The sequence below is a fragment of the Triticum dicoccoides genome, chromosome 2A (assembly GCF_002162155.2).
Source record: "Triticum dicoccoides isolate Atlit2015 ecotype Zavitan chromosome 2A, WEW_v2.0, whole genome shotgun sequence".
In the NCBI taxonomy this organism is placed as follows: Eukaryota; Viridiplantae; Streptophyta; class Magnoliopsida; order Poales; family Poaceae; genus Triticum; species Triticum dicoccoides.
This window is the reverse complement of record NC_041382.1, coordinates 155141355-155153882: the sequence shown is the minus strand read 5'-3', so window position 1 is coordinate 155153882 and position 12528 is coordinate 155141355. Positions and strand designations below refer to the sequence as shown.

The 12528-nt window shown below is 43.7% G+C and overlaps 1 protein-coding gene across 1 annotated transcript; it reads left to right on the top strand.

Annotated features, from left to right (window-relative positions):
• LOC119357755 (importin-5-like) lies at nt 1-8827 on the top strand (the record flags this gene model as incomplete). Its single annotated transcript, XM_037624598.1, has 20 exons — nt 1-939; nt 1243-1446; nt 2335-2439; nt 2512-2577; nt 2714-2878; nt 3110-3184; nt 3257-3408; nt 3865-4000; nt 4092-4161; nt 4238-4365; nt 4467-4523; nt 5691-5876; nt 5961-6053; nt 6585-6670; nt 6755-6821; nt 6909-6975; nt 7058-7194; nt 7853-7944; nt 8024-8090; nt 8345-8827. Coding segments are annotated over 20 exons (3057 nt in total), but the record flags the coding sequence as incomplete, so codon positions are not given.
• Between the last annotated feature and the right edge of the window lie 3701 nt (nt 8828-12528).

The following is a 12528-nucleotide window of genomic DNA, read 5'->3' as shown; positions in this document are numbered from 1 at the left end:
GACGGCCAGGTCGCGCTCAAGGCCCACCTCCTTGCCGCGCTCCAGTCCGACCCCCCCAAGCCCATCGCCAAGAAGGTCTGCGACGCCATATCCGAGCTCGCCACGCTCCTCCTCCCGGAGAACACCTGGGCCGAGCTGCTGCCGTTCCTCTTCCGCGCGGCCTCCACCCCCGAGGCGCCCAACCTGCAGGAGTCGGCGCTGCTCATCTTCGCACGCCTCGCCGATTACATCGCCGAATCTCTTCTCGACCATTTGATGACCATCCACAACCTTCTAGCATCTGCCCTGGCGCACCCGACCTCGCCTGATGTTCGCATCGCCGCGCTGAGCGCCGCCGTTAATCTCGTTCAGTGCCTGCCAACTAACGCTGACAGAGATAAGATGCAGGACTTGCTGCCTGCGATGATGAGGGCGCTCACGGATTGCCTGAATTCGTCCCAGGAGGCATCTGCACAGGAGGCACTGGAGCTGCTTGTGGAGCTGGCTGGTGCAGAGCCAAGGTTCCTGCGGCGACAGATTGCTGATGTGGCAGGAGCGATGCTGCAAATAGCTGAAGCTGCACAGTTGGAGGATGGAACTAGGCACCTGGCTGTCGAGTTTGTGATTACTCTTGCTGAGGCCAGGGAGCGTGCACCAGGAATGATGCGCAGGCTCCCGCAGTTTGTTGGCAGGCTCTTCCAAGTACTTATGCAGATGTTGCTTGATGTAGAGGATGACCCTGCCTGGCACACTGCCGAAACCGAGGACGAAGATGCAGGTGAAGGGAACAACTATGGAGTGGCGCAGGAGTGCCTTGACCGTCTTGCCATTGCCATTGGTGGGAATGCAGTTGTGCCGATTGCATCTGAGCTGCTCCCACAATATCTTTCTGCTCCAGAGTGGCAGAAGCACCATGCTGCTCTTATCACGCTTGCACAGATTGCAGAGGGATGTGCAAAGGTTAGCCTAATTAACTTTGGCCTTTTGATTAACTTTGCAATAGTTTGTTACTTCAAAACCTCATTGAAATGCTTAAAAGCAACATCCATTCATTAACGTTGTTGAATTAGAAATTAAATTAGTAATATGGAAACAAGATAGTGGATGCCATACTTTTACCTTGATCCCTCATTTACAAATTTTGAGTTGCCATGCCTATAAAACATTTTCACTAGCGTTAGGCCATCGTTCTATATCATTTTTGCAAGTAGGAAATAACCAAAGTGGATCATCTCCTCACCAGTTGCTGTTTGTTGCTGTCAGGTTATGCTTAAAAACTTGGAGCAGGTGGTTTCGATGATACTGAATGGATTCCAACACCCTCATCCTCGAGTGCGGTGGGCTGCAATCAATGCCATTGGTCAGCTGTCTACAGATTTGGGCCCAGACTTGCAGGTTCAGTACCACCAGAAGGTGCTGCCTGCATTGGCTAATGCCATGGACGATTTTCAGAATCCACGTGTGCAGGCAAGTGTTGAAATACTGGCATCAAACTTGATCAGTTGACTCAGAAAATCCTTGTTTTTAATTACAACGAGTTTTTAGTGCTTATGTGGCTGAGATTATCTCAGTAGAGACATAGTACATTCATATGTAAGAAACGTACTTCCTTTAAGCTTGAGACATTCTTCATTAGATAAAGAATTCAATCTATTTGTGCTCTAGTTGTAACAAATTATTAGGTATTTCGTTATCATTGTTGAGATATGTAACAAAAACATAAATTTCCTTTGTATTCTCCAGGTTTTTCTGCTACCTGTTTTACATTAGATACTTTGACATTTACTTTCCGAATGGCTCTGATCAAGTCTATGTAGTAAAGCATCTCTAGGAAATGTGTCTCACAGAACTATTGTTTAGTATGCTCCTAACTTGTAAATAAGCTGATTGATTAATAAATTTCATATAAAAGTCCAAATTCTGGCCCTATCCTATGTTATTCTGGTTGTCTGGCCCCTTTGTATTCCATCTTGATTAATTTCAGTATTGTTTTTTAAATATTTTTCTGAATATTTTCGCATGTCGGATCCACAACAGAGAAACTGTTTCTAGGTGCAACAGAGAAATTGTTAAGCACATGGCCTGCCTTGTAGTACTATATTAACTCACTAAGTCTGTTGTTTAGTTCACTGTGCTTTTGAAACTGCTTCTGTTTAATGTTTTGAATGCATTGTGCTATCACTTTTTTGAATTTCATTGTACTTCTGTTATTGCCAAAAAAATTTGTACCCCTATGTGGACTATGCATATTAGGGTTTAATTACTAATCTAATATTGATTTATTGTGTCTACTATCCTTCTTGTCAGGCACATGCTGTAATATTGATTTATTGTGTCTACTATCTTTCTTGACAGGCACATGCTGCGTCCGCAATCTTGAATTTCAGTGAGAATTGCACGCCCGAAATTCTGACACCATACCTGGATGGAATCGTTAGCAAATTACTTGTTCTTCTCCAGGTATGCATCTAAGTTCCCTTGAGTCACTGTTTGTACAGGTAGATAATATGTTAACCTTTATGTTGTTTTCAGAACGGTAAGCAAATGGTGCAAGAGGGAGCATTGACAGCTTTAGCATCAGTAGCTGATTCATCACAGGTAACTGCTTGTGTGGAAGTTAACAGCTACATTCAATATCACCTTTAATGGCTGTAACACTTTTTCATGATTTATAGCTTAGTGATCATCGTGACTTTATAATATTATATGATGTATGATACACTTTGTTTTTCAGGACCACTTCAAGAAATACTATGATGCTGTTATGCCGTACCTGAAAGCTATTTTGATGAATGCAACTGACAAGTCTAATAGGATGCTCCGTGCCAAGTCCATGGAGTGTATAAGTCTTGTTGGAATGGCTGTAGGCAAGGATAAATTTAGGGATGATGCCAAGCAGGTTAGTATCTCTTCTCTAATTTTATAGTGGACATTCATATACCCCCTCTGTCCCAAAATAAGTGTCTTAACTTTGTACTAACTCATGTACAAAGTTGTGCTAAGCTTGAGACACTTATTTTGGGACGGAGGGAGTATATCCTACTTGAATTTCTGCTGGACATCATTTTGTTGGAATGGCTATATTTTTTTCCTGAGGCATTCTGTTCCTAATTTACCTGATAATTTGCAGGTCATGGAAGTGCTTATGGCTTTGCAAGGAACTCCAATGGAAACAGATGATCCGATAACCAGCTACATGTTGCAGGTATGCTTCAAAGTAGGATATTGATTGTAATTGCATTTTGAATTTTTATAACCATGTCCCTGCATGTGACAGGCTTGGGCCAGGCTATGCAAATGTCTTGGACAGGATTTTCTTCCTTACATGCATGTTGTTATGCCACCACTGCTTCAGTCTGCTCAGCTGAAGCCTGATGTCACAATTACTTCAGCCGAATCAGATGATGAAATAGAATCAGATGACGACAGGTTTGCGTTACCTTCTCAATAATTCTTTTGGGAAATCCACTGAACTAAAAGTTGGCTCTCTTGAACCGGGAACCACCATATAGGCTGTCGGCATGCTTAATTTAGTCTTCTGAAAACAGTAACAAGTTTATTTCAACATTGTTTTCAATACCACTTACAAAAGCCTTCACAAAAAAGGAATAAAACTTGCAAATTGCGGTTCTCTGGTTCAGAGTGTATGGCTCTCTATATGTAAAGTCTTTTGCACTACTTCTGTGTTTGTTTATATCCCCAGTGTTATCCACATAATCTATGAACTAGTGGTTGCAAGTTACATACACTAGTGTTCATGCAATGTTTACATGTTTTGATTTGTTTGTACACCATGTGCGAGCATGTTAACCCCCCCCTTTGTTTTTGCTTTTAACTGTGTATTAATTTTGCAATAACACCGCTGATTTTTGGTATTTCGTACAGCATTGAAACGATCACACTTGGTGACAAAAGAATTGGAATTCGAACTAGTGTGCTGGAAGAGAAAGCAACGGCTTGCAACATGCTGTGTTGCTATGCTGATGAGCTCAAGGAGGGTTTCTTTCCATGGATTGATCAGGTTTATTTCCCCGTTCAGTCATTCACAAAGCAATTGTCTGAATTTTTAACTTCTGATAACCGTGGATGTGACTGGAACAAATTCCATGCAGGTTGCTCCTACATTGGTCCCTCTTCTTAAGTTTTACTTCCATGAAGAAGTGAGAAGAGCTGCTGTTGCAGGTACTTTGATGATCTACATTTGTTTTCATTTAGATTTTGTGTGTTTCTTTTAACATTTTTTGCCACAATTATGCAGCTATGCCTGAACTGTTACGTTCGGCAAAATTGGCTGTTGAGAAGGGGCAGGCTCCAGGACGCGATGAGTCTTACGTTAAACAATTGTCTGATTTCATAATTCCAGCTCTGGTTGAAGCGCTGCACAAGGTCTTTGCAAAACCTCGTCCCTAAGTTCATGATAACATTGGTTTGTTTTACACTAACTAAATGCTAACAGCTGGATTTTCTTGCATCCATCTACCATACAGGAGCCGGAAACCGAAATGTGCTCATCCATGCTGGATTCCTTAAATGAGTGTATGCAGGTCTGTTCTGTTTTCTGATCAGGGGGAGTAAGTACTTTGTGGGTTGTGTCACTTGTTCATGTTAGAGTGAGTATGATTAGGTCCTAGATTGTAACTGGTAATTGTGTATTTGCATGTCTCGACTAATACACAAAGAAATGCGGTGGAGGGGAGCTTTCTAAACGAATGTAGTATTTCCATATTGATGACTACTTGCGGGCTTCCAGATAACATATAACTGATTGAAGCCTTTTTGAAATAGCCTGATGTGATGTCCAACATCACTGTAGCAACTTGAGCTGTTTGATTTTAGCAGTTTGATTGGCAGGGTCCTCCACAACTCCCTAACTAGGTCCACAGATTTATATGCTCTATATGGTATTAGAAACAACTTATATAAAGTTCTTCTCAATTTGGATAACCGCCCTTACATTCTGTATGTCTATTGTGCTGTTGTGGGAACCAAATTTATGTTCCCGTCTCAGCAATGGGAGTAACAACTTAATGTGATGACTGTTGGAAGATCGACATATTTCAGTCTTCATTAACTTGATGTGATGACTGTTGGAAGGTCGACATATTTCAGTCTTCATTAACTTACATATCACTTCATATTATATATTGGTGGAAGTTGTTAGCGTTAGTAGTACCATAAAGATGCTTCTTTTGTAAGAAAAACTTCGTACGACTAACCAAATACACCATTTGTATAGAAGTACCTAGGTGCTTATTGCTGTTTATGGATTAGCGTTTAGCAAGAGATAAATTAATTTTTCTTATTTATTGTGTTCAAAGCATAGATTCTTTTGAATGGATCAACACTTGAGCCATCATCTGTACAATGTTACCTAGTTAGTCAGTTCTGTATGGCACACATTTAATTGTTCCTTGACTTCTACTCCCTCCTTTCTGGTTTGTAGGGCTTATCTCAAAATTTTAGTTTTTCCATTTTATAATGCTCAATTTGGTTGTTCCCCATCACATGTTCAGACTTCAAGGTGCATTAAATCATTGCATGCAAGTATTAAGAGCATTAATTGGGTGCTTTTGCAAACTACAAAAAATATTCCACCACTCATCATCTACCTTGGTTGGTGAGATTTTTGAATTGAGCCTTATAAACCGGAAAGGAGGGAGTAGAGAGTTTGCTTTACCAGATTTCTCACTGACTTTACTTTCACTGAACAGCTTTCTGGATGTCTTCTTGATGAGAATCAAGTAAGAGCTATTTCGGATGAGATTAAGAATGTTATTATAGCCAGTGCAACCAGGAAAAGAGACAGATCAGAGAGAACAAAAGCAGAAGATTTTGATGCTGATGAAGGAGAACTACTCAAAGAAGAGAATGAGCAGGAGGAGGAAGTGTTTGATCAGGTTATGTTTCTTGACATGTCTGTGAATTGCTTGTGTTCTGCAATTTCATTTTTGAATTAACATTCTCTATTTGTTTACACTCAGGTCGGCGAGTGCCTGGGAACTTTGATTAAAACCTTTAAAGCTTCTTTCTTGCCGTTCTTTGATGAGCTATCTGTGTATGTTACACCAATGTTGGTAAGTTGATTGAATCCCACCTTGTTTGGGCATGCTCATTGTGTTGTGTGCACAGATTTGTTTGGAGTTCAGTTTCTAATATTTTTCCAATTACAACCGATTCTGTGTTAGTTCTCTCATTTGACCCAATTAGCATACAGAATTCCTCGGAGGTCACACAAAATGTAGGGATCAGATCTCGTGTTGATAATTTTTCCATATTCCTGTGTGGCTTTGTCTCATTGGTTTTGGGAATAACTGTGGAAGAGAACCACATGCCTTCTGTTTGACCGAACCGTTTCATTTCTGAAAACTGTGGAACTAATAAGGTGACAGCTAAAATAGTATGTAAAGCACTGTTAGCTTGGATAGAAACAATTGCTTGCAGCCTTGAATTGTGAATGCCTCTCTCCTTGGTCTCTTCATTTTTATGGTGCCAAAGGGTAATGTTTATGATCATTACCATGTTCTAGTAGGCCTATGTCTGTTGGTATGTCTCCATGATATCCTGGTATCCTATTTAGTATTTTTTATCTAATCTTTAATTTTCAGGGAAAGGACAAGACAGCTGAGGAGAGAAGGATAGCTATCTGCATTTTTGATGACATTGCAGAGCAATGTCGTGAGTCGGCTCTGAAGTATGTTTCTCCTTAACATTAGTTATCCCTTTCGTGTAAACTGGGTTTTAATTGTAACTGAATCATATCTTTTCGCCTGAGCAGGTATTATGATACCTATGTTCCTTTCCTGTTGGAGGCATCCAACGATGATAACTCAGATGTTCGGCAGGTCTGTATTTGTGCTCTCATGTTGTCTTAACTTGTTTTATCTGTAATACATGACACTGATGTAGTGACAAAATCATCATCATTTTAGGCTGCTGTTTATGGCCTGGGCGTATGTGCTGAGTTTGGCGGCCTTACTTTCCGTCCTTTAGTTGGAGGTAAGTTCTGAATCTTATGGCTTAGTACTACAAGCATCTTGAAGTCATTCCATTTAACACAATAATGCTTTTAAAAATTCAGAGGCCCTGTCAAAGCTGAACAATGTTATCAGACATCCAGAAGCACAACATGCAGATAATATTATGGCATATGATAATGCTGTTTCAGCACTTGGAAAAATATGTCAATTTCATCGCGATGGGATTGATGCGGCTCAGGTATATGCTTAAATCTCACTTCCAGGTTCTATTAAGAGACTAAACTTTCCAAGGGCCTCTTTGGTTCATAATATTTCGAAAATGCAGGAATAGCAAAACGTTGGAATTCAGTATCAAGGCATGTTTAACCCTACAGGAATTTGTAACCAAAAGTTGGTTTGTTAATCCACTGAAAATCTACAAGAAATTTTCTTAAGGATTAGGTCCATCCCATAGTTGTCATTTAAACCAAGGGGAAATTTTCATGAGGTTGGTGTCAGTGGAAAAATACCTTCGGAATTTGCATGCGAAGAAAATCGTATGATTTTCAGTCCTACAAACCAAACAAGCTCTGTAGATTAAAAAAATCATATGGAATGGAATCCTCCAAAATTCCTACTCCCTCCATTCCAAAATAGATGACTCAACTTTGTATTAACTTTGTAAGTTGAGTCATGTATTTTGGAACGGAGGGAGTATTATATTCTTTTGAACCGAAGAGACATACGGTTGTTTGTTATCTTTTTTGCGATATTTGATGATGCCCATTCCATGCGCACCAGCATGTGGATTGTAAGTGAATGAAAGGACATATCAAGCTGAGATACCTCTACTCTACATCTGCTGTGCATGTTTACTATTTTTTAATGGTTTAAACTGAATAAATTATGCTTCTCAGGTCATTCCAGCATGGCTTGGTTGCTTGCCTATAAAAGATGACAAGATTGAAGCAAAAGTTGTACATGATCAGCTTTGTTCGATGGTGGAGAGGTATCTGCTCTTTAGTGTCAGCATGGCAGTAACAGTAGAATATTTCTTACATTTTATATAACCTGTTCTTTATGTGCAGATCGGACTCACAGGTTCTTGGACCTCATAGTCAGTATCTTCCTAAAATAGTCTCTATTTTTGCTGAGGTAATTTTGACTTTGTGCTTGCTCTGTCAGTCTGTCACCTCCAGTTAGGGGGTATTTAGTATTGCTGAATGAAATAATGACAATGAAGCAGTACATTGTGGGTTTTGATGTGTAAATTCATGTGTCGAGGTCTCAGTTTGGCCATTTGGTGGCGGCAGACCTTTTTATTCAGCAGTACATCTTGATATTTGAGCTTAGTTTTCTATGAATAATTTAGTAAATGATTTCGTTCCTTCATTTTGTTTTCTATGTAGGTTCTGTGCAATGGAAAGGAGCTTGCAACAGATGAAACAACCACCCGGATGATCAGTGTTCTGAAGCGATTTCAGCAGACATTGCCACCTGATTTTCTTGCCTCAACATTTTCCACCTTGCAACCACAGCAGCAGCTAATGCTCCAGTCCATCCTATCCACATAGTTCCACTCTTCTGTCTTGTGGCTGTAAGGTTGGGGCTTGCTTTTCTTTCCATAATTCGTCATTGGTACTGTCAACCAATTTTTTGAGTTGAATCTTTTTCTGGGGGAGTTCATTTGTGCATGCATTGGTCGCTTCAAGGGATTGGTGGTCGCCATACCATATGGTTTTGATGTAGAGTGTATATTATCTTGTATTCAAATATGATTTTGGGGCGTGCTGCGTCAAAGGTGTAAGGGCAATGGCGAAAATTGTTGTTGGTTGAGTTGAACAATGGTGCATCAGTTTTGGTAATGAGATTGTTATGGATTTGTGTGACGATCCCCATCTGTTTTATTATGGTTTTGTGTGATGATCCCCGTCTGTTCTGCATAAACGTACATAGGTTAGCTGTTGCATTCCATGTCATTTACTCTGTTTCTGTATTTAGTTTAAGAACCTTAACGTATCCTCACAGCGTCGACGACACTAAGGATGCATTAATTATATCCTCCTTGGCACCACCTTCCACAACAGGCAAGATCTGTTTGAAATCGCCTCCCAGTACCATTACCTTACCTCCGAAAGGCAGCAAACAATTGGCATCATCCTGAACAGATACGATCTATCAAGGGCCTCGAAACACAAACAGTCGGTCATTGGGGCCTCACCCCACAAAATGAGAGACGCTCGCTGACATAATCCAGCAAGCATTGATGAGAGACGCTCGCCTCAACCGGAATCTTGAACTTTGAATGACCAGTCCTTCCACCACGTAACAAAAGAGAGGCCACACCTGACAATGCAACAGCAAGCACGACGCGCCGCTCAGACCTAAGAGTGGCAATGATAGAAGTCCACAGAAATTTTTTACCAGATCCTCCACAGCCGGAAACAAAATAAATCTTAAATGCTACCTTCTCCTGTACAAGCTGTCGAAATAAAGCAGTTCACTACATAAGCTTAGGTTCTGTTTGGATTTAAAGTATGTTGAAGATCAGAAGTATTGGAAAACTACTGTTTTTAAATCTGCTGCTGTGTGATACCACAGAATGCATAACAGTATTTTACAACATTTACAAAAATCATGAGGTGTTTGGCACATGCATTATTTAAGGGAGTATTTTTTACACGATTCAGTATACTAGCTAGTACGAGCTTCCCTAAAAAAAAGAAGCTTGTACGAGTTTGCCCTCTCTGTTATGCCGGATTGTATGTTTCAGTGTTCCAAACTTTTAGTCCAGAAAAACTAGGTCACGTAATTGTCTTTACTTACCTACTTCCTCCGTCTCATAATGTAAGACGTCTTTTGACACTACACTGGAATCAAAAAAATGTCTTATATTATGAGACGGAGGGAGTAGCTTCTGCTTTGCGGGATTGTATGTGCCAAACCTAGTCCCAAAATAAATAAAATACCAAACCAAATAAAGTTGTGCGAGCAACCTTCTATGATGTCAGACGGTCTTAAACATTTGGAAACAACTAGGCTTGAAGCGAATTCCAGAATTCAGGTGCATGCACCCAGCGGAGTAGAGAGGAATCGGCAAAAAGAAATACCCAATGCACTCTTTCCTGCATCAGGACCTGACATCACGAACTGCATTTGAACGGTTCCTTCCTACGAGATAATAAGCCCCCTGAGCACGCCACTGGACTGCCTCCCCCCTCCATCCACTCCTGTTCTTCGTGGCCTCCTCTCTCATCAGCACAAGACAAATCTGAATCGAATCCACACCAAAAGATGCGAGAAGATGCCCCTCCTGACTTTTGCGCTGCTCAAAAAGTGGTATTTTGTCTCGTCCGCGCGAATAATCTACGGGGCTCGACAAGGAAACGCACATTGACAGCGACAAACATAGCATCTCCGCCGCTATAAAACAACGCCCATTAGGATGGGCCTCCTTGGAGCCATCTCCGGGTTCATAAAAATATGGGTGCCGCAATGTGGGTGCACCAGTCTTATACGCTCAATCAACGAGAGGGCTTGGAATCAGGCAGCGTGGCTGCTAGCAACTTGACAAAATTCACCTTTTTGATAGCATGAGGGTAGCACGACTTTTATATTGAAAAGGGTCCATCGTTTTGCTCCATGGCTGAAACGCAAGGTTGATTTTTGGGTGCGGATGACAAGGACCTGCTCCATTTGAATAGCAGTGGCGTCTCTTTTGGTGCTGAGACTAGATAAGAGCTCTCGTCATCGACGTTGCTTCAACCTTAACCATCTAATATCCGTTGTAAACTGTTAAGCGGAGTATTCTAAAGAGTAAACTGCAAGATTGCTAGAGTTCATGTTTTTCTCGAGTTGCAAACCGTAGTATCCGCATGGATTATTTCCCTTATAATCGCTCTGAATTGTATAATCGATGATATTAAATGAAACCTGCGAGTCTTCGAGAAATCTAGGGTAAAACCTTTACAATAGTACGTAACACATGATGCTACGATTATGTCAGCTCAGCAATTGGGTAAAGCGAGGGCGAGACAAGGCAGCAAGAGAGGGTCATCGTGTTGCTAGATTCAAAAACAAGTTGACTGTGCATACGAAGGAACAAGAAACAAGCAAATGGTGTGCCGGAAACGATCTTCACTACACCACGTCCTAGAATGGAGGGCAAACGAATGCCGTCATTAATAGTTCAAAAATGGCATACATGTGTAGAAGAAGTCACTCGCAAATGGATGTCAGGTATGACCAGTATCAAAAGAACAATATCAATAGGCAATGCAGAACTGTGTGCATCCTCAATGTCTCCACTAGCTCTTAATATCGTGTTGTTCGGACCGTGTGTACTTAATATCGGCTTGATATAAATATCCTACCTTCTATTGGAACCATTTCCAGTCAAAGAGAAAAAAGAAAAAACGGCAGATTTGATGAAGAGCATCAGACATGCCTCCTAGCCCACCACCCATCCCCGCTCCGCCCGCCTCCGCCGTGCCTCCCCACCTCGCCGGATCCCGCTTCCCTCCGCCGCCGCCGCTGACCTCCATCTGCGCCACGACCACCTCCCCTGCCGTGCCCTGCGCCCGCATCCCCATCCCTTGGGCGAGCGCTGTGCTCCATGGCGGATGGAGAGGCGCGAGATGCGCAGGGGAAAGGGGAACCGCGACGCCGGCGTTCCTCAATCCTGGCGCAAGCGCGCTCTGTGGAGAAGGCGAAGAGGAGATTAGCAATTGCCATCGCCGGCCACTCCAACGGCGAGGAGCGTGGCCGCATGCCGCTCGGAGTCGATGCGATTTCCTGGGCACTTGCGGAGCTCTCCTCTCCAGATCCAGAGCAGCGGGCGCGCTGGGTCGCGTTCTGGGAGCGTCAGCCCCGGTGGTGACCTCCCTCGCTCTGGGTCCCGCAGCTCCGGGAGCTCCTCCAGCGACAGCAGGATGGGACGCCATCGATTCCCCACTCCGTCGCGCCGCCGAACCTCCCCAGGCTCCGATTGCCTCTGCTGGTGGCCGCCGTCGACCCCGCGCCCTCTTCATCTCTGTCCGTGGGGTTGGAGGTGGCTCTCGCCCAACTGGGGCTCCTCCGTCGTCGGCATTGGCCGCGCCGCCACCGCCGCAGGCCTCATCCATGGCGGGTCTGGGCAGCTGTCGCGCCTGGGCCCCGCCTGTCAGCGGACGGGCGCTGGGCTCCGCCGCTGCAGATGGGCACGCCATCGATTCCCCACTCCGTCGCGCTGCCGAACCTCCCCAGGCTCCGATTGCCTCTGCTGGTGGTCGCCGTCGACCCCGGCCCTCTTCACCTCTGGCCGTGGGGTTGGAGGTGGCTCTCGCCCAGCTGGGGCACCTCCGTCGTCGGTGTTGACCGCGCCGCCACTGCCGCAGGCCTCATCCATGGCGGGTCTGAGCAGCTGCCGCGCCTGGGCCCCGCCTGTTAGCGGACGGGCGCTGGGCTCCGCCGCTGCAGATGGGCCTCTTTCAACTGGTCTGGGCCTACCCGTCAGTTGGATGAGGCGGGTTCCACCGTGGCCACGCAGCGCGGTGCCTAACTGGGATGTGGGGTCCGACATGTTTGCGGACCGGGCCAACGGGCCCCGTTTTGG